Source organism: Mesoplodon bidens (genome assembly GCF_964165515.1).
Source record: "Mesoplodon bidens genome assembly, chromosome: 17".
NCBI classification, from domain to species: Eukaryota; Metazoa; Chordata; class Mammalia; order Artiodactyla; family Ziphiidae; genus Mesoplodon; species Mesoplodon bidens.
In genome coordinates, this window is record NC_138174.1 from 50304753 (window position 1) to 50331178 (window position 26426).

Genomic DNA, 26426 nt, shown 5'->3' on the forward strand with positions numbered 1-26426 from the left:
GGAAAGACCACCTTCTTCCTCACTCTTTGAGTTGACATCAGGCTTGTATCACTAGCTCCTCCTTCGCATCATGCGGGTGCGTGTTTGACCCTACGAAGTCAAACTAAGACTGTCATGATGCTTATTCAAATCAGCAGAAGGGTGGTAACATATACTAAAATATGTTAAATCATCTCAGGTTTCAGTATCATGAGGATCTCCTACTTTGGAATGTCACCTTTCCCTTATGTTCCTGTCCTTGGTTCTAAGGATCATTATCTTGCTGGACTTGACCAGCAGGATGCAGGCCTCATTTTTTTCACTTAATGACCTGGGGCATATCTCATGCTTTTATTGATGGCTTTATAGTTAAGTAAGCCTGCTTCCTTCCATGATGTTCCAATAGCTTTCTTGAGCGATCATTAACTTACAGTGGTCTCCACAAGTTCCCTAAGTTTCCTTCTCTATCTATAATCCCCTAGTGGGACTTCTGAAACCACCTGTGCAACTATCCTACTCTATTCCTAGCAAAAGGAGTGAAGGGGAAAAGAACCTGGTCCAGGTACTTCTCCCATTTCAGAGATAAAGATCCAGAGCGCAGAGTTACCTAGGCTACTCAAGCACATTTGACTCAAAAGGGATGACATTAAGATTCCAGCTTCTTTCTAGTTATTCTTTGAACAAAAGCACTAGTTCTAGGCCTACAGTAGTCTCTTGGAAGCCTTGTACAAAGTAATCTACCTGGCTCTGCAAGTGAGGCTATTACTAGCCCTATTATCTTAGAACTAAGTGACGTATGTACAAAGGCACTGTGAATGGTTTGAAGACAGTGGGCAATACCAAATCAAAATTTTCATGACCCTACCATGTCATCATTGTGAAATGTCATTTTTTTAGATAGTTAGGTTTAAAAGTCTGCCAAAGTTCACGTAGTCCCTCCCTTCTTTTCTAGGAAGGAATGTGCCTAAATTTTCCCAGGAAAATGGGAGCTCCCTTCAGAGAAATAGGTTGCTCAACCTTGTTTGGTGGCAGCCAGCTCCAGAGAATCACAAAAATTAGGGCAGGATTTTTTTTCATGTCTTACCAAAAGTACTGCATAGAAATTCAAGGCTCTGCACAATGGTCTGTGCTTCACTGTGGCAGAAAAGGATCCAGAAATTGCTATTGCTTGATTGGTGTGACAGTCCCCTCAAGATTCTGACAAGATACCTGAGGTGTACCTTGACCTGTAACTGTGGAGCATGGCTTGAGAAAGCATGGGGAGGTACTTCTCCTGATTAGTCTTTCAGCTTGTATCCAGTTTAGGGGACTATAATTGACATTGTCTATACAAAACCAGGAAATAGACTATCTATTTTAAAAGAGAGCTAAGGGAACGAAATGACAATTAAATGGTTAGAAAATAAGATTTATGAGGGAAAATTGAAGAAGATGGGGAGTGATGATGAGAAGGCTGAAGGGATCAGATCCAAGGCTGGTGCTTGTTCCTATTTTCTCCTCATTCCTGAGCAGGACCTCAAGGTCCCTTTGAAAATCCTCTGGCATGTCTCAAGGAATCTCTCCAAGCCCTGCTTCCTACTCCCATCCTGAGCCTCCTTCTTCTCGTCTTCCTCCTCCCTTTCTCCCCCATTTCTTCATAGCTGGTTTGTTTCTCCCTACCCAAGCCTTTAGTTAATTGTTTTATTAAGCTGTGCATTTTCTGGGCCTCCACCCTTTTTGTTAAGAACTATTTACCACTCCCATCTAGTGATTAACCAAAGGAAGACTTCCTGTTGGTTTCTGGCACATAGCTTTGCTTACCAAACGTTTTTTTGAATTGAGTATTCACAGTAACTTTGCCAGGGCTATCTTACGTTAGTCTGCAGCTTTGTGAATGAGTGACAGAAAAAGGGAGAAAACAGTAGGTCTCTGTATTCACACCAGTTCCTAGCAGCTTGGTATCCCATTTCAGCTCACGCTGATGAAAATCTATAGAAGAACATTCACTTTCTCAGACTGGTGTATTCGTTGGGACAGGCCAACTGCTCTAATACAGAACTTTAAAGTTTCAAAGTTTCAAATATGGATTAGAAATCCAAAATAAAATTTACTTGTCACACATATTACAGCCTTCACCTGTTTGGCTGGCTCTACTGGGCAGCTTTACTCCAAGCAGCAGTGTAGGCTCTAGATCCTTTTCTTTATTCTTAGACTTCTCCATTCAATGGGTGCAAGGGGGGAAAAGAGAGAGTATTGTGTGTGTGAGCCCTGGAATACATATATATTACTACTCATACACTGTTCGTTCTATTCATATTACATTGACCAACACCCAGTCGCAGGGCTACATCCAGTGGCGAAGCCGGCTATGACATGTTGCCCAAAAGTGTGCTTGGGAAGAAAGAAAAATTCATTTGGTGAACAACTAACTAGTTGTTGGCACAGATGCTGTGAGTGAGTCTGTTTCTATTAATTACAAACAGCTCTAACTAAAAGCTAAGAAAAAACACTGCAGCCTCAAAGGGTATATACAAGGTCCTCAAAGATTCTTTTAGTTGGGAAGCCATTATACTTTGACATATTGAGTTATGGAAATGGAGTTAAATATATGAAAGTATATTGAAGGTTATAATATACATGGTTGACATAACAGAATTGTAACTCTGCCAATATATTCCATTTTCCCATGGCAAAACAATGATCAGTATTTTAGTGTACACTGAAGACAGTTCAGTCACACTTTGCCATGTTTGCAGGGTGTTTGACCCCTTCGCATTTGTCTCATTTTTCATGTTTTTAAAAGACGAAAAGCTCCTGTGTTTTGTCTGCTTACATGTGTGATCGTGAAAGAACGAATGAACAAATGAAAGAGCAAGGAAGAGGGAAGAGAGAATTTTCCTTATATACTAAATGGGAAAATCAGGCTTAGTGTATAAACATCCCTGCACTTATTTCGTATGACCATTTCCTGTGCCGTTTTGTTAAACAATTGATCCCATTAAATTTTGAGGGTTTCCTGCCAACTGTGAAAAACAGGCAGAATTTTATTTCAGTGTTTGTTTTCGCACTGGTTTAATAAATTTTCTTTTCTTTTAGTTATACCAGATTATCCCTATGTCTATCAGCATTCAGTCCTAATACAGGAGTGCTATGAGCTCCTGGGTAGAGTACATATTAAAAATAATGAAAGTGCAAGCAACTTCACAAACACAATAACCTGGAGGAGGTTTGGGAAGAAAAGCAGAGCCTGGAGAGAATCAGTAGAAATATAGCTACAAACCAGATAAAAGATCAAAGAGTCCAACTTTTTCCTAAAACATCCAACTTTATAAAACTATCCTCATGGGAGCTACATGGCCCATTCCAGTGGCATTACTGAGTGTGAAGATGGAAGAGACAGGAAGGGCTTCCGAGTAGAACAACAAGTGGTCTGCACTAGCTCCAGCAGATTAGGTTTTGAAAATTCTGTATATATTCAAGAAACTAGAGCTCACTGTCTTTCCATGTAGTCATTCTTTTCTTCCTTCCTCTTGTAGAGAGTACCTCCAATATGAGAGATGCCATGCTAGACATGACCCAGGCCATACATCCTGTGGAGGAGTATCAGTTCATATTGTGCAGCAGCTCAAGAACCAGGAGGTTGACTATCATTGGTGCAGAGGTTGAATAAGTCATGCTTCAAGACGCCATAGCCCGAGGCAGCACCAGCACCTGTGAACAAGGTGGAGACCATCTCTGGAAGCTTTGGGTCTTGCCTCTGGATGGAGGTTTCAATTGCACTAGAAGCGAAGTGCCCAGGGAATTGTGTTGGGTGAGTCCCATCCCTTGCTTACCTTCTGTCTTTGCAATCTCATTCATCGGGTCAACATTCATTGAATTACAAATGTGCAAGACAGTCCGGACAATTGAGCAGTGCGTGAGACGCCACTTGGCGTTTTAAGACGTTACAGTAACTATAAGATGCACGGGGCCATCTGAAACATACAGTTAGAAACTACAGGGTTGCATATCTCTCCTGGTAAGATTAAAGAAGCTTCAGAGAGGAATCTCTAGAATCTATTCCACTGCATTTTAACTGGGTGCCCCAAGTCTCAAACTTGCAGGCACTTTAGGATCCGAACTTTCACCCTTACATATGACTAATTTACTTTACAGCCTGCCCTGAAATTTACATAGCTATATTCTTTGCCTGCAGTAGAACCTGATATACAAAACCCCTTTGGTGCTCAGAACCCGTGTAGCTTATGAAGGCCTCTTCAGTAATCTTAGGAATCACTACTAAAGATTACCCTGTCTCTTAGGGTAAGTAGAATGACTCCAGTGATTCCAAGTGGACAAATATTTAAGGCATGCCTGATTTTACTGCTCCCTTGCAAATCTGCTCTGCAGAAGGAAAAGGAAAGGCAAAACCAAGGTCACATAGATAGAGAGGAGTTTAGAATAAAATATAGTCAGAAGAACCATTGTAAGATGGTTTACGTTAGACCAAATGATTTGCTTTTCTTTGCATTCATATGAAAAATACATATTTCCTGACAAAAATATAAGTAAATATGTTCAATATATGAATTGCAGCTATGTTTTAGACAAATAGAGAAACTGTCTTAGACCTAACTATCACACTTGTTCCTTTTTACTGCCAACAAGTTAGGATTAGTCATCTCACCCTGAAGTAACAAGGATGAGGTTATTTCCCATTGTCTCAGCTTGAAGTGCCTAAAACTTTTTCCCCCTAGGAGCCAGGGTGCTGTTCAGGGAAGTCCCAACACCGGCTGGCTGAGCTCTGCTTGAGGAAATCAAATGTGTTCTGTCCTTATTCATTACATTCATGCCTAGAATCCCTAAAGATAGTTTAGTTACTTTTAACCTTTGCAAACTATATTTATAACCACAGTTCCATGGTCAATTGAACAGAAGCTGATTTGGGAAAAGCCTCTTGCATGAGATATCATGGTATACAGATTTTTTTTCTACTTTAAAATGGCTAAGAGAAAAATTATAGACTGGAAGTAAAGGAAAATATTCTATGCTGAGGACCTTAAAAATACTTTTTATCTGTAACATCTAGGATTCTACATAATGCTTAGAATTAATTCCTGTTCATACCCTCCCCACTCCTAGCCCAATTCTCCTTTTGGAAAGATTTTTAAAGAATAAGAACTGAGTGCTTCAGTGTCTGTCACCATTTTATCTGCATTTTCACAAGCATTTTAGCAATTTTGTGAGTCATTTTTTCCTCACCTCCCACAAACAGTGTGGGCTAAATGGAGCTATAGGAATTTTTTTTTTCAGTAATAATTCTGACTTCGGAATCTAAAAAGACATCGCTTACATTAAAAACACACGTAGATAGCAAATGATCCACCAGTACAGCTGCCTCTGATTGTTCCATAAGGCTGATGCCAGTGACTTCTGTTTTGGTGTGTTATCCTTGATCTCTTGCTGTTTTGGAAGCAGTGTTAAATCAGAGGGTATTGGGGGACTGACCTCATTGCATCATATGTGCTGATTCACTGTCCTACAACTGTTGTCCCTGAGGCACAGGGCAGACTTCGAACTGTTGTCACGCTGCCGTGGAAATGTGTGCCAGTAAAAAATCCTTGCAGGCTTGTGTGATATTTTGACTGCTGTTTCCCATTAATGTTACGTTAATGCAATCAAGGAGACACTTTGTCCTCTCCCCCACCCCCGCTAAACAATCAAATGCTTTTAAAATCCTGCAAAACAGCTTTCATTTTAAGGTTCTGATCCAGGGACTTGCCTTGCTACATTACCCAGTGTTTTTACTGTCCCCTAGTGGCTGTTTTGAATATCTTTCAAAAAGAGAATTTGTCTTGCCTCTTTACAGTGTCTCAGATAAAAACCTGTGTGCTGGGAGCTGTCCTTAAAAAATGCGATGCTTTCCTCTTTGAAAAGAGCAAAAGAATAAAGGAATTTTAATCTTTATTTTGCCTTACCTTTGCTGCAGTTTGAAAACCCCAAACCTCTGAAGTGTTAAGTAAATTAACCCATGTCTGTGCAGCTTCCATCAGTGAATGCGGTAGTTTAAGAATAGTCATTCTTTGAGGAACAAACTGCTTTTGTCTGTGCCACTCAGTTTAAGGGAAAACTACTTTGGGACTCCTATCCAAGCTCTTCATACTCTAAATGATTTCTGCTGTCCCTCTAATTATCAGCCAGGATGCTTATTTGTAATCACCAGCTTTCAATAATTTAAATAGGTAGTTTTTCAGCCAACTATTTTTATTCAAAATGGGACAAAAGCTAAAATTGCATGTTGAATTTTATCCAGAAGCTGTCTTCTTTTAGTTCGTGCCAACTGATGCAGAGTAATTGTTCATTTTCTTATGACATGTCAGAAGCACATTTTTACTTTATGAATCTAACCAATAATCCAATGCGAAGTCTACAATTTATGTATCAGTTCAGTTGCTTACCAGAACCAACAGGCAGGGCATTTTAAGATTTAATTCAGCGTACAGAATCGTCCAACATAACCACACCCAAGCTCTGTTATTTTTCAGAGACTTTAAATATTAGCTTTTTACTGTGCATTTGAATTTCAATGAGGATCATCTTGGTAGTTACGTTTTTCACCAATTATAATAAAGATCATTTTTAATAATTTGTCAACATGAATAACACTACTACTTACTATTTCTGTAAGGACCCTAAAAGTCTTTGGTCTAAATTTTCTTTTATACTTTTGTGTACAAAGTGGACTCATTTCTTAATCTCAAAAAGAACTGAATCAGACAGAATCCAGATGCCTTAAGAAAAAAAATTCTCTTGTTTCAAACTTTCTTTTTTGGTCCAATAATGTTTGCCCTCTGGGCCAGCAAAAGAGGTCATTCTGAAAAGTCCCGAAGCTGCAAAATTGCAAAATTGAGAAGCTAGGTTAAAGGTCTTCTGTTCTGTGAAATTCGCTAGATTTTGCCAAGTCCCTGGTTTTGTATTGAAAAAGTTTCAGAGAAAGCTGTGTTTTCCTTTGTCTGGGTCCTTGTTCAGAACACGTCTATGAAGTGGGTAATTGCTATTAGCAAATGCAAATAGAAACAGTTGCCTCAGTGCAGCTCAGCGGTCCTTTTGCCAGTTCCCAGGAGGCCCCTCTACCCACTTTCCTCCGTGGTTTTTCCAAGTCTTCATCCCTCTCTTCAAATCCTCCCCCGAACTCCCTACTCACCATCAGCAGGTTACCTTGGCTGTTACCTCACAGAGGAAATAGATTCTATTTACAGTAACTCCTTCAAGTCCCTTCCACTGAACAAAGACGCCTACCTCTGCAGTCTCAGGAGTGAGGCTGGGGAGATGGGCAAGGAGACTCCCCTGGTTTTCCAAGACCCATCCCTCCACCTCACTCCTCGGGACTCTTGCTCCAACCTGGTCTCTTCTCTCTCATGTATCTTCACTCTCCGACTCGTCACTGACTCGATTCTCTCAGCATATAAAACTGACACGATCTCTCCCAAGTATTGACTTGAGAGTCCATGAGAGTCCAAGCGACAGCTCCCAGCTCCCTCTTGAACACAGAGGCTACAGGTGGCTCCTGTGACAGAAGCTGCCATGCTTTCAGTTCTGTGGCCCTGCCACCCTGGCCTCAGGGGTCACTGTCACCTATTTAAGAATAGGACCACTATTCTTAAACAATCGCATTCACTGATGGAAGCTCCAGAGACATGGGTTAACTTACTTAACACTTCAGAGGTTTGGGGTTTTCAAACTGCAGCAAAGGTAAGGCAAAATAGAGATTAAAATTCATCCTTTATTCTTTTGTTCTTTTCAAAGAGGAAAGCATCGCATTTTTCAAGGACACCTGCCACCCTGGCCTCAGCATTATGATGGGGGCTTTAGCCAAAGGCGGCTCTGATGTGAGAGCCAAAACTACATGGTGTCTGAGTCCTGTTTGAATTCCTGTTTGCACGCAATAGAAAATGATTCTGCCTGATTTAACCTCAGCAGGATGCTCACTGGAAGGATGTCCATGGCTCACATATCTATAGGGGCCTAGAGGACCTGGGTTAGAAAAGAGGCAAAAGCCAAGGTGCTCTGAAGAGCTCTGCTGTGCGGAGGACAGCAAGTTATCCAGGAAGAACAGCGTGTTCACTCAGCAGCTTCTGCTGCTGCTCCTTTGCGGGGGTGGTCTGCAGCTGTGCCTACATTTTTCTGACTGGTTTAGGCCAAGGACAGGCTTGCTCCTGGCCTGGCCTAACCGGGCTGGGTGGGGAGAGAGTGCATTGGCTCATTGGCTACTGTGTGGGAAGTGGGTTCCATCCCTACAGCTACATGCAGTAGGAGATTTCCCCCAAAAGGAGATTGGATTGCTCCCAGGAGTCTGGTGCTGGACAGCCAAAACCAACAACAGGGGGCTATAGATGGTTCTCCAACACAGTTGTTACCGAGTCCAAGCTTGAACTGCTCACTGCATAACAGGCCAATAAACTGAGCGACGATGTCGTTGCGGCAAGGACTAGGACTTTATTCCAGAAATAAAGACTGAGAAGATGGTGGACTAGTGTCCCAAAGAACCGTCTTACTTGAGTTGGGATTCAGGCTTCTTTTATAATAAAAGGGGTGGGAGTGTGGCTGTTTGCTGCAAACTTCTTGGTGCCAGAATCCTTTGTTCTTGCAGCTGTCCACGTAGGTCTGGTCACAGTGTTTCTATAAACCTCCAGCAAGGCAAATGCTATTCTCTGTTCTGCGATTTTTTTCTCTCTCTATGAATGGAAAAGTGTTATACCTTTAAGGGTCAGAGCCCTGAAAATGGGCTATGCTGTATATTTCAGGCTAGAGGCAACATTCTTTTACAAAGGTGCAGAGCCAGTGTGACTAAGCACAGGCAACAGAGCACAGAGGTTACAGCTAAAGGAATAGATCCAATATGGAGTCATGTTTGTTCTTTTCTGTTACACAATGAGATGCTCTCCTGAAGAGCATGAATAGGAGATGCACATAACAGAGAAGCAGAAAGCAGTAGAAAGAAGCAATAGCAGAGAGAAGCAAAGATGAGATAGACTCAAAGAGCTGGTGGGGCATAGAGAAGTCGTACCATGAAAATGGTAGACTCATGAGAGTAGATGGGATAGATTGGTGCCCACTCTCAGGAGGTGGTGAGACAACTGGTGACCATAGGTCCTGGGTTGCTTGGGACACTGGAACTGGCTCGATTCTGGAAAAGCATGTAGTATTTCCTAGCTCTTAGGCTTTGGAGTCAGAGAATCATGAGTGTCCCTGAGATTCAAATCCCAGCTTCACCACTGGGCGACCTTGGACATGTTTTTTAACCACTGTATCCTCACTTTCCTCATTGGTAAAAATTGTACCTACGTCATTTAGTTGAAATAACAATAAAATGACAATTCATATAATGACAATGCATAGGCTTAGCATAGTTCATGGTACATTATATGTTAGCTGTTGTTATTACTATTTTATATCTCCCATGATTTTTCAAATGCAATTCTATTCCTATATCTTCATAGGAAATTCTAACTTACCTTTCAAGATCCAGCTAAGATGTTACCTTCTCTGCAAATCCGTCCATGAATTTTCCCCTTGCCCCACATGGAACTAATAATTCAGGTCAACACTTATTGTATGACTTCTATATGCAAGATATAGTATTTTTCTAGATGCTAGAAATACCAAAGATGTCAAAGACACAGTCTGGTTGCTCAACATCCTATAATCTAAAGGGAGAAACGAAGAAGTATACACACAATTTTAATATTGATATATTCCAGTAAAAACCATGATAGCACTTTGCTTTGCATTTTCTTCCACCTAAATCATATGTCTATTGCAGCAATTTTGCCATTGTAATCCAGTTATTTGCATGTCTACCTCTCTTAGTAGGCTATGTACTTTTTAAGCTCAAGAATATATCTTTTTCATCTTTTTATCCCTAGAGTATTAGGCACTCAATATGTGTGTTGAATAAAGTATGATTCCATTATGTTTTCACCAAAAAACTTAATTATTGATTTTCAGAGATGTCATTCCCAATGAGTAATTACTATTTAAGAGTAAAAGTTTTATTCTGAAATTCCACAAGTTACTTCCTTACCAAAAATGAAGGTTCAGTCACTATTCAATGTATCACTTCTAATCCGGTTGAAATTTGAATGAGGGGAGGGAAATGTGTCTGGGGATTACTAGGTTGAAGCTTGGGATAAAGCACACATTCCAAGATAAAGCTCCGGGTTCGGGGAGCCATGAGGGGGAGAAGTAGGGCCAGAGGAGCAGTTGAGACAGAGATGGAGCTGGAGAGATATATGATGGGTGGGAGTAATCCAGGGAGGAGGAGGGAGGAAGGGGAGGACACTCGGAGGCGTCCGCCATGTGTGAGGGGGAAGAGAGTCCAGTGTGACTGGAGCAGAACAAGGGACAGAGCAGAGGCTAGAAAGGCAATGAGGATGAAGGAGAAAGATTTTGATAATTTATTGATTTGGGGAGTTTTGTGAAAACATTGGTATGTCTAACAAATGCTTGGCGAAGGTTGGATGAATTATGTAATTGTAACAAGGGGGGATGAATGGGAGTGTCAGAATAGTGGTCGCTGGTGTCAGGTGGGAGAGTCATCATCCCAGCTCCAGGTGAGGCAGGATGAGTGGAATAGACAAGGGACAAGGACCCAAGAAGTAGGGCTCAATCCAAATTGTGTCATCCCTTGCCTATGTGAGACCCATACCAAAAATACGTGTGGCTCATCCAATCACTCATGGGATCATTCATTCACCCATTTAAAATGTCAGTTTCTGTGCTTTTGACTTGTTGGATCCATTTTGTCAATGACAATTTCTTTCATCTCTGGGTCTCTGGGTCTTTTTAAGTACAATTTGTGTTTATGGCCAAACATGGTTTGAAAACATAATAAAGCATTATGAGAATGCCAAATAACCAGATTACTTTTTGCTTATGTGACTTAGACTTGGAAATTTACAATTTTGTTTTATCATCTTTGGCTGATTACCTTGATTAATTAAGCCAAACGGAAACAGAGCCCATTTTAGGTGGGAGCGGAGCATGGGCAAGTGGACTTTGCCAAAGAGAGCTGACAATCTTTTAGGGCTGGAAAGAACATTGCTCAATTTCTTCATTTTGCAAATGTGGAAACTGAACTTAAAGAGGCCAAATGACTTGCCAAGGCCATGATGTGGGAATAGCAATAGGAGGCCATATTTCCTCCCCTTAGTTAAATCATTATAGAATCATTGATATCTGGTAGAGACAGTTGAAAAACTCTATTCTCTAGCACTGGGTAAGTGGAGGAGGAATTTTTTAAAAGTTTAAATCAGATTTTATTTACCTGTTCTTCATGTATAATCTCCATTCCAAGAGATGTAGGGCCTATTTTGAGGATCAGTGAGGAATTTGAGGAGGACAATGAAATGATCAGATTTATACTTTAGGAAGTTATTCTAGCAGGAGTATTCTTCAGTACTATAAGTGACTTAAAACACTGTATCTATAAAAACCTTTTCACTGTTTTTTTAAAAAATTAATCCAAGCCAGTTCTTTTGCCATGATTCACATTTTGGATGCGTACAAGAAATATATTACCTTTTCTACTATCATATTATTTCCAGATATGGCCATATGTTTCTCCTTGAGTTGACTTGATTTAGATAGTTGAAACTTTTGAGTTGCTTATTATAGTGATGACCTGTTTGGTATAATTCATGCTCAGTGCTCTTTTAGAGCCCTATTTAATATGTACTAATTAATGTACCTGTCACTTTGTAGTCATCAGAGGAGGCTCTCTAGGAATCTCCTTCAAAGTTAGAGTGTGATATACCCTGTACTTACATAGTCTTTGACTTACTGCTATAGGATGAAACATTGCTATTTTGATTTATGAGGTCTGGGATATTAGTTCATTTAATAACTGTGTATGTGTGGGTGAAGCTGTGGGAATAACAGTGGGACAGTGTAATAACAGTGTGGGACAGTTTGGTAGCAAAAAATCACAAACTCACAGTTTTTCATTCTCAGCTCAAGGCACCACTGAAAACCAGTCACTTTCTAAAGTAGCGCTAAATGACAGTTGAAATGTGCACTCAAAGATTTAGCCTCCCAGTTGCTTACATCAATTTTATAACCTTCCCTTGTCTCTTATGTAGAAATTCCACCTTCAACTAACATAGGAGACTAAGCAGAGGTCCCAGCATTGGGTGGAGACCTGTGAGAGGAGCTGGGTTGCTCAGCATTCAAACCGTTAATGCCACTGCAAATCCATTCTGACCCCACCAGTGTGAGCAAGCCCCAGGGGCTTTTGCAAAGACAACCTAAAAGAATTGCAAGATTTTATTCACTTATAGTTGCCAAAAACTGACTGATACACATAGGACTGAATTCCGAGGACTGTTAGCCAAGGATGGAGGCACGCGATTTCAATGAAGCAGAATGTTTCACAGTTCGTGCATGCACCTATGTGCAATTCTATATTCAGCTGGCAGTGATTAAAGTTACTTTAGTGACGAAATTTGGGCTCAAAGGTAGCCTAGACATTCCTGGTATAATACAAAGAATAAGAAATTAAGACTTAGAGATGGGAGTGAGTTTCCTGTGTGCAATCCATTCCCATAACTCCCAACTGTGGCCCCGAGTCCTTTCCACAGAGCCATGCGTTGAGAAATTCATCCAAGCCTTTAAGAAAATCTCTATAGAGGCTCTTCTTTTTGGACCTAGAATGCAGTGAGAGGAGACACAGTTGAAATGAGCTCTCTGGTTTTACTTTGATACTAGAATTCCAGAGTGGCAGAAGCCATGTAGCAGCCATGGAGGCAGCTAGGGTTTGCATAGCTGGGGGAGGAAGGAGAGGCTGAGTCAGTGTGATAATCAGGGTGGTCCTATCCCTAGAGATCTCGTATTTGCTAAACACTCATGGGCATTCTAGAAATGAACTATACGTACAGCACACCGAGAGATTTTGATTTGTAAAATAATACCTACATCAACTAAATCCCCAACACTCTAGGTACAGTAATCAGAGGTTCAACTTGAACTACCACATAAGAAAGTGTTGGCCTTTTTACCCAATTTCCAAACATAAATGCTCAGTACTAAATGAAAGGCTACGTAGTCTTGAAAAAGAATTCACTTTTTCAAGTGTATTATCTCTTCCAGTGTCTTCTGCAAAGGAACCTTCAGCTATTGGGATGACTGGACATTGGGAAAGGGAAATGCCTAGACCTTTCAGGTTTAGTACAACAGTTGCTCTGAGCAACTAGTTCCTGAGGGTCCAGAACCCTGCTGTGACCTATCGGTCAGTGTGAGGGTTTATGGGGATCAGGTAATAAATGGAGTTTTGAGCTGAATCTACATCAGTAGAACCTGGACTCATCTCTGTTACTTTGCTCTGTTCCTGATTTTATGATCGGAATGAAAACCCTCAGCAACTACAAAATCCTTTTGTTGACGCTGACACATGGAAAAAAGGTTATTATGATAAAAAGAGGCCAGTGGAAGCCCCTGGAATTCTTCCTAATGGTTTTCAAAAAATACTTAATTCACTCATTAAACAATTTGTACTGATTGCCTACTCTATGCAGTGGTCATTTATTAGTGAACAAAACAAACAAAAATTTCTGCCTTGATGCAGTAAAAGTCCTGGAGGAAGAACACAAATTAATAAGTGAAATATATGGTATGTCAGGTAGTGCCATGGAAAAAATAAATTGGGTTTGGGGTCGGGGGGAGGGATTGCTTCATTTCTCACAGAGCCAATTAGGGTTAGAATTGAGGGATTGGGGGCTATTGTGGAGGTCCTGGACCTCTTGAGGTGACCAGTGTAAACACAGATTGAGAGAATAATGAAATAATACATGATACAAAATGCAAAAAATAATAAATAAAAAAACAATTTCACATGGTGGAAGGAATCACAAAATCACCAGCAGGGACTTGAAAGATGCAAGGGTGATGATTCCCTATCCCATCTCCATGTTAAATGTGTCATTGTGGCAGATGCAGGTGGCAGATTGGTGTTGGAGGAAGAAGTATGTTTCTCTAACAAGATTTAAGCTAAGAATGCAACATAGCGAATCCAACTCATCGTAGGTGATCAGTCAATACCATGTTATGTCTTTGAGTTATCAGCCTACTTGATACTGTGAACGTTTGCATTGATACATTTGATATTAATCTTTTTTTTAACATCTTTATTGGAATATAATTGCTTTACAGTGGTGTGTTAGTTTCTGCTTTATAAGAGTTAAAGTGTTTGGCAGCTCAGCTTGTCTCCATGGAGTGGTGCTAGAGAGTCAAGTGTAATATTTGACAGTGTTTGAATACTATCAGCCATAGCTTGATTGATTGTTATTATTGTTTCATGAATGGCTTCCTTTTCTACTGTTTTATCGTCATTAATCAGTGGAGTAACCTGCTGGGTGTTGCTGTCTAAACTGAAATTAAAATCTGTTTGTTCAGGATGGTTTCATGGAAGCTTAGTACAGTAAGAGAAGAATGATTTATGCAGAGGTTTATCTTTCAGCACATTCGTTTTCAGAACCCACTCAGTTTGATTACATAGAGTGAAGCTTTTGTCCTTGAGCTGGGTAACTTTGGAGTTGATCCCAAACATTAAAGTACAAAGAGAAGATTTCCTCCCCTTTAATGTAGTTCTTTGCTAACAACATTAAGAAAAATAATGTCAGTTCACTTTTCTGCAGAGTATGACTTGGCTGACTTAAATTATCTATGCTAGTTTTATTTTTTTATAAAAAGTTTTTTCTTCTGTTATAAAATAAATATATTTATTACAAAAAATCTGGAAAATTCAGAAAAGTGGGAAGGAAATGTACTCATTTTCTGTCAAAAATTTAATTGCATGACAATTTACCACAGGCTTAGTAGCTTGAAACAACATACATTTATTATCTCACAGTTTCTGTGGGTCAGGAGTCTGGGCACAGCTCAGCTGGGTCCTCAGCTCAGAGGCTGCCTTCATGGTGTCACTAGGGACTGTAGTCTCATCTGAGGTTTATGGTATGATTCCAAACCCAAGTGGTTGTTGGCAAAAATTCATTTCCTGCAGCTGTAGAACTCATTGTAGCTTACTTCTTTAAGCCCCAGGAGTTTCTCCTTTCAGGGAAGATCTAGGCCAGCTTTCAAAGGGCTAACCTGATTAGGCCAGGCCCACCCAGGCTCATCTTCCTTTTGATGAACTCAACTCACTGGTAAGGGGCTTTGATTATCACTGCAAAATCTCTTCACCTTTGCCATATGATGTAACTTAATCATGAGTGAGGTATCCCATCATATTCACAGGTCCAGCTAAGACTCAAGGAGAGACGACTAAAATCACGGGTCATCTTAGAATTCTGCCAGCCACAGCAAAAATATTCAAACAATCTGTAATAACAAACTCAAAATTTTAAGGTATTTCTTTCCTGGGTTTTGTGTGTATGTGTGTGTGTGTGTAGCGTATTCTTTACATAAGTGGTATTAAATTTTGCATAACATTTTTCTAAGCTTTATATTATTGAAAGTTTCAAATATACACAAAAGTATAATAAAAAGAAGACTAAATTCCTATGAACCCATCACCCAGCTTCAACATTACCATCATTCTGCAGTGCATAACATTTTGAAGTTTACTCTTTTATCATTAGTATTATCATTATAGCAATTTTCTCGATTTAGTGAAAAATCTTCAAAACATCATTCATCTATTTATGGAGTTAGCATATTTATTGAATGTTGACTGTATACTAGGGTAGACTACTAAACAAAAGAGATAAGGCCCTGCCTTCAAAGAGCTTATTGTCAAAAAGTGTCTTGCTGGGAAAAAGGCAATTTCAATACAGCATGATGTATATAACTTGTAGTATGAACTGAGATTGCTAAGGGAGGGATAGATACCAAACCCAGTATTGAGGAGTCATAGGAGGTTTCCTAAAGGGGAAATATATGGCATATCATATGCCATATATATTACTCTAAAATTTTTTTGTTGGCTGTTTCCTTATCTAGAACTTAAGCTTCATGGATCCATGGATTTTTGTCTGTTTCTTTTTTTTTTGCTGCTGTACATGCAGTGTCTAGATGGTTGTCTGGCACATGGTAGGCGATCAATCAATATTTGAAGGAGAAGTAAGAAACACAGTAATTAGACAAAGGCGAGGAAGCCATAGGGACAGGGGACTGGAGTGCCAGAGATGGTGTTTTCTGAAAAGTACAGAGTATGAGCAAAATTCTAGAGACAACAGAGCAGAGCTATTATTATTATTATTAGCATTAGCATTTTTCTTCCATACAGAATGAATGTCCTATAATTAATTAGTCCCCATTGTTGATTATTTAGTTTAAAATTTCTATTATACAACTATGCATACTTTTGCTTATAAATCTTATACTTCTTAAGTATTATTTAAATAGACTGGAGTCCAGTGGTGGAATGATTGGGACAATAATATGAGCATTTTAGAGACTTTTGATGAGTGTGTCTGAACCAGGGTTCAGTCAGAGAACAGAACCACAGAGAATAGTAAAAAAGATTTTTAATAAGAAATTAAAAGGCTTACAGAATTTGCGGGGAGAGTCTATGTTGAGCTTCCAGGAATAATTCTCAATTCCACACTCAGAACCAGGCTAGCAAGGGGACTGATGCCTCTTCCAGGAATGGCCAGGAAGCTACCACAGTTGCCATATGCAAAAGCACACTGCGCCAGCTGAAACCCAAGCCAGCAAATGGATGCCCCATATTTGACACCTGTGAAAGAAGTGAAGGAACACTAGCAATTCTCTTCATGCTGTCACTGTAAACCCAAATGCCTCCACATCTATGCTTGCCAAAAGAAATGCGGAAGCAACCTAAATGTCCATTGAAAGATGAATGGATAAAGATGATGTGGTGTATATTTACAATGGAATATTACTCAGCCATAAAAAAGCATGAAATAACGCCATCTACAGCAACATGGATGGGCCTTGTGATTATCATACCAAGCAAAAGAAAGACAAATACCATATGCTATCACTTGTACATGGAATCTAAAAAAAAAAAAAGATACAAAAGAACTTATTTACAAAAGAGAAATAGACCCACAGACATAGAAAACAAACTTATGGTTACCAAAGGGAAAGCAGGGGGAGGGATAAACTAGGAGGTTGGGATTAACATATACACACTGCTATATACAAAATAGATAACCAACAAGGACCTACTGTATAGCACAAGGAATTATACTCAATATTTTGTAATAACCTATAAGGGAAAAGAATCTGAAAAAGAATATATATATATATATATATATATATATATATATATATATATGTATAACTGAATCACTGTGCTGTACACCTGAAACTAACACAACATTGTAAGTCATTATACTTAAATCAAAAAAAACAAAAATGCCGAAGCAGCCAAGGATGGCCACTGCCTCATGTCTGCTTTCCAACTCTTACCAAGGGCATAGACTTGTACCAACTTAAATCATATTAGAATCACAGCTATAAGGGAATATGCAAAATGAATTTTCAGTTTTCCGGCTTTGGCAGTTTAGCAGGTTACGAAGCCATTTTAGTGAAGGAGGTAGGAGTGGCTGCTGAGCACCAATCCACCACACCCACCAAAGTACAGGTCATCAAATGGCTTCTAAAAGAATTATACAGGTCGTGGTCCTGTCAGAAAGGGACACGATATGGGAAAGTGCTGGTTTCATAGCACTGTACCCATAGTTGTGTATGGTTTCCTAAAAACCTCTGTATGAGGTAAAGTTTTGGATGAACTATAGTAGTACCATACTGCTTTTGGCATCGTTTGATTACTCATGAGGTTGATCACTTTCCCAAATATTTGATAACGAGTACTGTTTTGTTTTCTGAAGTGCCTAGTCATCTCTTTGCCATGAATCTATTAGGTTCTCAAAATATTTTTCCTAGTGAATTTGCATATGTACAGGCATACCTCAGAGATATTGTGGGTTTGGTTCTAGACCATTATTGCTTTATTTGTTCACAATAAAGTGAATATCACAATAAAGCAAATCACATGTATTTTGGGGTGCCCAGTGCATATAAAAGTTATAAAAGTCTACACTCTACTGTAGTCTATTAAGTGTGCAATAGCATTGTCTAAAGAAACTCATGTATATACCTTAACTTAAAAATACTTTATTGCTAAAAAATGCTAAACATCGTCTGAGCCTTCAGCAAGTTGTAATCTTTTTGCTGGTAGAGGATCTTGCCTCAATGCTGATGGCTACGGATGATCAGGGTGGTGGTTACTGAAGGTTGGGATGTCTGTGGCAATTTCTTGAAATAAGACAGCAGCGAACTATACACATCGATTCACTCTTTCATGAACAATCTCTCTGTCACATGCAATGCTGTTTGATAGCAGTTTACCCACAGTAGAACTTCTTTCAATATTGGAGTCAATCCTCTCAAACCCTGCCACTGCTTTATCAGCTAAGTTTATGTAATATTCTAAATCCTTTGTTGTCATTTCAACAGTCTTCACAGCATCTTCACCAGAAGTAGATTTCATCACAAGAAACCACTTTCTTTGCTCATCCATAGGAAATTCTCCTCAGCCATTAAAGTTTTATCCGCAAATAAGACCATCTATACACATTTTTCAGATTCCATATATATGTGTTAATAGTGACCTAAATGAGAAGGAAATCCAAAAAAGAGGGGATATATGTATACGTATGGCTGATTCAGTTTGCTGTACAGTAGAAACTAACAGAACATTGTAAAGCAACTGTACTCAAATTTAAAAATTTTTTTAAAGTAAAAGGAAATTTTAAAAAAAAGTTTTATCAGCGATGGCAGCAATTCAGTCCCATCTTCAGGCTCCACTTCTAATTCTAGTTCTCTTGCTATTTCCACCACATCTGCAGCTACTTCCTCCACTGAAGTCTTGAGCCCCTCAAAGTCATCCATGAGGATTGGACTCAATTTCTTCCAAACTCCCGTAAATGTGGATATTTTGACCTCTTTCCATGAATCATGAAATGTTCTTCATGGCATCTAGAATGGTGAATCCTTTCCAGGAGCTTTTCAATTTATTTTGCCTAGATCCATCAGAGAAATCACTATATATTGCAGCCGTAGCCTTATGAAATGTATTTCTTAAATAATAAGACTTGAAAGTAAAAATTACTGCTTGATCCTTGGGCTACAGAATGGATGTTGTGTTAGCAGACATGAAAACAACATTAACCTCATTATACATCTCCATCAGAGCTCTTGGGTGACCAGGTGTCTTGTCAACGAGCAGTAGTATTTTGAAAGGAATCTTTTCTTCTGAGTAGTCGTTCTCAACAGTGGGCTTAAAATATTCAATAAACCATGTTGAAAACAGATGTGCTGTCATCCAGACTTTATTGTTCCATTTATAGAGCACAAGCAGAGTAGATTTAGCATAAATCTAAGGGCCCTAAGATTTTTGGAATGGGAAATGAGCACTGGCTTCAACTTCAAGTCATCAGCTGCATTAGTCCCTAACGAGACTCAGCCTGTCCTTGGAAGCTTTGAAGCCAGGCACTGACTCCTCCCCTCTAGCTGTTAAAGTCCTAGATAGCATCTTCTTCCGATAGAAGGGTATTTCATCTACATTGAAAATCTGTCATTAATTATCTTCATTAATTATCTTCATTAATTATCTTAGCTAGCACTTCTGGATAACTCGCTGCAGCTTCTACACCAGCCCTTGCTGCTTCATCTTGCAGTTTGATGTTATGAAGATGGCTTCTTTCCTTAAACCTCATGAACCAACCTTTGCTGGCTTCAAATTTCCTCCTGCAGCTTCCTCATCTCTCTCAGTCTACATAGATTTGAACACTTAGGGCCTTGCGCTGGATTAGGCTTTGGCTTAAGGGAATGTTGTGGCTGGTTTGACCTTCTACCCAGGCCATTAAAACTCTCTCTGTATCAGCAATAGGCTGTTTCTTATCATTTGTGTGTTCACTGGAGTAGCACATTTAATTTCCTTCAAGAACTTTTCCTTTGCTTTCACAACTTGGCTAACTGACATAAAAGACCTAGCTTTTGTCCTGTTTTGGCTTCTGACATGCCTTCCTCACTAAGCTTAATCATCTAGCTTTTTTTCTTTTCAATTTAAAAAAAATAAATTTATTTATTTAATTTATTTACTTTTGGCTGCCTTGGGTCTTTGTTGCTGCACGCAGCCCTTCTCTAGTTGTGGCAAGTGGGGGCTACTCTTTGTTGTGGTACATGGGCTTCTCATTGCAGTGGCTTCTCTTGTTGCAGAGCACAGGCTCTAGGCACGCGGGCTTCAGTAGTTGTGGCACGAGGGCTCAGTAGTTGTGGCTCGCATGCTCTAGAGCGCAGGCTCAGTAGTTGTGGCGCAAGGGCTTAGTTGCTCTGTGGCATGTGGGATCTTCCCGGACCAGGGCTCGAACCCATGTCCCCTGCATTGGCAGGCAGATTCTTAACCACTGCGCCACCAGGGAAGCCCAGTCATCTAGCTTTTGATTTAAAGTGAGTGACATGCAACTCTTCCTTTCGCTTGAACACTTAGAGGCCACTGTAGGGTTATCAATTGCCCTCATTTCAATGTCGTTTTGTCTCAGGGAGTAGGGATGCCTGAGGAGAGGGAGAGAGATGGGGAATAGCTGGTCGATGGAGCAGTCAGAACACACATTTATCGATGAACTTTGCCGTCTTATATGGGTGCAGTTCGTGGTGCCCTCCAAACAGTTAGAATGGTAACATCAAAGATCAATGACCACAGATCACCACACAAATATAATAACAATAAAAAAGTTTGAAATATTGCAAGAATTACCAAAGAGTGAGCAAATGCTGTTGGAAAAATGGCACCAATATACTTGCTCTACACAGGTTCTCTTTACCTCAAACAAGAAATACACAGTAGTATAAATTTTAGTACCTTTAGGTACTATATTTACAAAGTACCAAAATGAGTCCTATTATTTTATTTAGGAATGTCTCATTTACAAGGAACAGATGCACTAAGCTGTCCTATGTAAGGACATAATCAGGGATTTCATGGGAATCTGAGAAGAGGAGTAAAATATAGCTGGGAGCTGGATGCCTCTTGTGCATCCCATGCTCTCTCTCCACCCCTGTTTCTGAGTCTTTGTCTCTTGTGACTTTCTGCTTCTCTTTGCATGTGTGTTGCCACTTATTATCTTCTCTCTGTCTGTACACTAAGCTGCCTTTATGTGAAATCAAATTTGGCTGCAAGGCCACATGGCCTGGGTTTCAGTCTTGCTCTCCCAGCTAGTAGTCTCACTAGTATGTGATCTTGGACAAGTTTCTTAATTCCTGTGAGCCTTGGTATTCTCATCAGTAAGATGGTGGTTGTGGGGAATTATTAACCACAGTAATAACTTCATAGGGTAAATAAACTAAGAGTATGCAACACATAGTTAGTACCATATAAATGGTGGCTCTTTTTATTTATACATTTGATTTTCATTTCCTCAGAACTTCAGCTTGCCAGTGAACCATCATGGCTGTCCTGATACTTTCTACAAGATAGCTCTGACTCTGCTGCTAACTCAGTCCCACATTCTCAAGGGAGGAATCTCTTTGGCTCGAGTCATCTTTTTAAGTGGGGCCACATTGGCATTGGTTCCTAGCAGGCCAGTGGATTGGCTGCCTTTCAGACAAATGCCTTGCTCTGGTCCAATCCCATGTACAAGGGATGGGGGTTGAATCCATGTACACAGTATGGCTGCTGTCTCTCACCAGGTATGGTCAATCAGTTTTCCAGTTTCCAACAGAAGAGAGGGTAGGCAATGGACACCATAAAACTTGCATTGGCCACAGATGTAAGTGAATGTGTTTATGGAAATATTGCTTGAATTTTTAGTGAGTTTTTAGAAATTGAATCATGATTTTCATTGACTCTATAATCTTAAAGATATAACTCATGGACTTCATCTTACCATTATAACATGGACCCTTTAATTCTAGTAAAGGCATGACACCACAGTGTTATAGAAGGAGCACAAAATTTGGAGTCAGGAGATCTGAATGAGTTCTGGTTCCTGCCCTCACCCACTGGTTAGTCCTGGGAAATGCATGATATCTCCCTGAGCATCACTTTCTTCATCTGCAAACAGGGACCAAAAAATCCACCACACAGAATGTAAAGTATCAATTATTGTTATAAATATACCACTTTACAAGGAGTAGCTTCTGTTGATAATGCCTTTCTGAAAGACTCAGCATCAGAACTCAGAAATATAAAGTATGTCATGATCACAATAGATAAAAAATGTTTTTTAATGTCTGTATTTGTCAGATTCAAAAGGCTAGAAGCACAGAGGAAAAAATCAGTGGTAGAGTGAAGAAAATAATGAAATATAAATGATATGGAAGAATAGCAGCTCAATACTAAGCAGGAAATTATAAAATTCCAGAAGTTTCCTTAGATCAAAAACTTGGGCCTCATAAAAGAGAAAAAGAAACCATTTCAAAAGTTTTGAATATATTATTGGCTCGGGTATGGCAGGACTCTCTCTTACCAATCTCATTTTTTAAATTGCAAAATTAACTACTTTCTCATGTTCATATTGTATGTTAGTAGCTCAAGCATAGCCACACATAGCATTCTGATGGAAGGCCAGCTTGTACGAACTGGTTGAGTGTCCAAAGAGAGTGATTTGGGTGATACAAATAGCCCCCTTCCCAAAATACTCTTCCAATGGACTGATCAGTTCTGTATTATTGATTTTCCTTGAGAAGACACATTTTAGCTAGGCTAAGGAGTGGCGTTTTGTGGAAGATGTAATTATCTGAGGAATGCCAACAATTTTCATTTCACAAATATTCCTGAGGAAATGGGATATATTTGTAGAACAAATTCACATTGAGCCAGACTGCCTGTGTTTGGATTCCAGCTCCAAAATTTCCTAGGTCAGCAACTCACACTTTCATCTTTAAAATGGGGATAATAAGGGTACCTTGTAACCATGTACTTCATAGGTTTGAATGAGCAAATATATTAAAAAACTGTATAAGTATCAACTCCTATTATGTTAATGAGATGAGAGAAAAGGTGTGGAAAATGGAATCATATCTTAGTAAGGATGTGTGTCTGTGTAGGGAGCATCCAAAAGACGTCATAAGAACATTGCGCTGAAAATAGTGCAAGTGTTAGAAACTAATATGAAGAGACCACCCCCCAGAAGGGTTCTGGGTGTCAATAATTAATTTTCCTTCTCTTACAACTTTTCAGAGAATCATCCAGTCACTGATTAAAGCACCTTTACCACTGTGGCTGCCAAAGAGAGATTAGTATAAATTTTCTCTCTCGTATAAACTTTCTCTCTCATCTTACGGTCCAGTAACGCTTTTGTTTGTCAGTAGGGGAGTTTTCTGGTTCCTAGTTATTTATTCTCTTCTTTCAGTTCCACTAACGTAACAAAACTTTTTACACTACACAATAGGAGTATGCAGGTTGTTCAATGTCTATCTTATGTCTATGTAAGAAAATCTGGTAACTGTGGAAGTTTTGCAAAGAAATAGTGACGGAAGTAATCTGGGAATGTTAATTTCACCACTCAACTTGTATATTCTGTGAGGCAGAATGTTAAATGGCTGAAACAGATCATCTGACAACTGATTTCCCACAGGTTTCCCCTCATTTCTACCATTTTATATGTTGATAGTCACTGTAACCACTTAGCATTAGTACTTTTTTCTTGATGTGACTTTTACAGAGATGACAGCAACAAAGCGAATTACTTAGAGTTGGGTTTGATTTCTACTGTCAATCAAGCTCAAGTGCTTTAATAAAGAAAGTTCATTTCTCTCTCCCCTTAATGCCTGGATGTAGGCATTCCATGGCTGTGATGGCAGGCTCTCTGCTTCTTGAAGTGCTCAAGGACCCAGGCTTCTATCTTGGTGCTCCTCCATCCAGGGTCTCCATTTCTCAAGTCATGCCACCATGTCCCCACCCAGACACTGGGGATGAGGAATTGGAGAAGGGCATATTCCCATCATTTAAGGACGCTTCATGGTGCTTCGTAAAGTATTCTGCTCACATCCCATTGGCCAGACTTACTCACAGGGCTATGCCTATCTCTAAGGGAAACTGAGCTACACTCTTTATTCTGTACAGTGATGTGCCCAGGACGAAGGGAGACCAGTTTTTTTGGGACAAATAGCAACCTTTGCCATCCTTGGTCTAGGCTGACTATGAGTCAACCTGTAAAATAAGATACAATGTAACATGCACTTAAATGTTCATCTGAGTATTTCAGAGACATCTCCAATTGCTCAGTTTCTTAAAATATAGTATTAATTATCATGAAAGAAGCTCTTCTATTTCAATCAGTGAATTAGAAATTCAAGCAAAGAAGATATAATTTTAATGATCTGCTTGGTTTCCTAAACCCATATTTGTTAAATTCCCATAGTGGATTCCCCACAGGATCAGGCGTGTGCCTGACTGAGGATTAATTTCATTCTGAGCTAGAAGAAAATTAGGGAAATGGCATGGATGCTCAGTATCAGGTCACATGCTGTGACTTTCCCTCTTAGACCTTTACTTGATTCTAAACTTTGACTTTTTTTAAAAACAAACAACCCCTTCCTTGAACTTCACTAAGTGAGTCCTGTAGGGTCAAAGTTCTCATTATTCCTTTGGGGGGCAGTTGCCCTAAGCCTTTCTCTGAGGTCATATCAGCATCTGTCCCCAGTGTCAACCACATCCAGCTTTGTGTTCACTAGAGTTCCCAGTACTGTGGGCCTGGTGCTGAAACACTCACTGCCAAATCATTATACCACTCTGGGCTTCTGGGCACTGCCCGGAGCTTTCTGGACTGCTTTTCCCGCTGGGGTGTCTTTATCCTATAGGTTTCTGCTTCCTTATTCTAGCCCCTTCCACAAAGCCTATGTCTTCATATGCCTAATGATCCAGATGGAAAGTGAAAGGCTTCATGACTCGTTCTAAAGTCCTATTTGCATGACGTAAAAACAAAACAAAACTAAGTACTTATATACTTGTCATTGTAGAGACACAGGCCAAGATGGAAGAGTTAGCAGTGAGAGGACACTGCTTAGGGTAGCTGCAGCTACACATTAAATTTGGAGCTGAGAGATGCACAGTGTAAAAGAATTCCCCACAGGAGCAAACATGCACACTGCCAGAATCCACCATCATGTAAATGAAAATCAGGTACACTTAAGATTATTGGTGATCCAGACCAGGACGAGCAGCATCACTTCCCCAACAAGCCAGAAATGCCTTCTTGGCTTGACAATGGCTTATGAAAAGAATCCTCTAACTTGCTCTTTACAAATATTCAAAAGAAAATGTACTCCTTTCTTTCAGAAAATGCTCTCTCAGGGCATAGTGAATAAGAGCTTTGGCTTTGCATTCTGGCAGGTCTCAGGGAATCCTGACTCTCTCAGTAGCCAGCTATGTTACTTTGGGAAACCTGCATTATCTCCTCAAACCTCAGTTTTCTCATCTCTAAAATTGGTATAATAGTAGTACTTATGCAATTATTGTGTAGAGAAAGGAAATAGTTCATTTAAATATTTAGTATACTATCTAGGCATTGTATGCCCTTAATAAATATCAGCTTAGAAAAACAGGAAAAGTCCCACTGTAACTTCATTGCTGTCTTTAAAATGAGCAGGTGAGGAACCACACATTAAATTTTTAAAAATAGTATGATCCTTCATTGTACTCTAAGATGACATGGAAAATCATAATTCTCCCCCCCAAGTTTCCCCCCCCGCAAGTTTTATCGAGATATAATTGACATACACCTCTGTATAAGTTTAAAGTGTACAGCATAATGATTTGACTTAAATATATCATGAAACCATTACCACAATAAGTTTAGTTAACATCCATAATCTCATATAGATACAAAGAAATACAAGAAAAAGAAAAAAAATTTTTTTCTTGTGATGAGAACTCTTAGGATCTACTCTCTTAACTTTCATATGTAACGTTAAGCAGTGTTAACTATAGTTATCAAGTTGTACATGACATCCCTGGTACTAATTTATCTTGTAACTGGAACTTCGTACATTTTGACCACCTTTCTCCAATTCCTTCTCCTCTGAACCCCTGCCTCTGGTAACCACAAATCTGATCCCTTGGAAATATCATTATTCTTAGCATGTTCTACCATTATACTGTACTAAACTCCAATACTGTGGTGTTTATATTCTAGTTTTATGAGTGGTGAGAAGTTGAGAGAATACACCAGGTTCAATAAAGAAACTAGAGGGAGGTGTTCTGGAATATTTGCATAATTATTATTCCACCTAAACTCCAATTCTAATCTCCAAAATCTTGCTTTAAGCCTGTTGTGATTGCTTTGATTTCTGGTACAACTGGCTATTACCATACCTGTTTCAAGCTGGTGAAACCTGAAAAGGTCCTGCTTCATTTGACAAAGCAGAGAGATATAGTTCTTACCTGGTATTTCAAACAGGTATCAGGTAAAGCTTTGCCATGCACAGAGCAGTCTGTGGACCAATAGATCTGCATCCTCCAA

At 39.6% G+C, this 26426-nt stretch overlaps 1 protein-coding gene across 1 annotated transcript in view; it reads left to right on the forward strand.

Moving 5' to 3' along the window:
• Positions 1-26426, forward strand: part of SCEL (sciellin) — a 330241-nt gene that overhangs the window by 134432 nt on the left and 169383 nt on the right. The window contains exon 10 of the mRNA XM_081214834.1: positions 3495-3769. Coding sequence (XP_081070960.1) covers positions 3720-3769 — 50 coding nt within the window. The 5' untranslated portion in view covers positions 3495-3719. The remainder of the gene's footprint in view (positions 1-3494; positions 3770-26426) is intronic.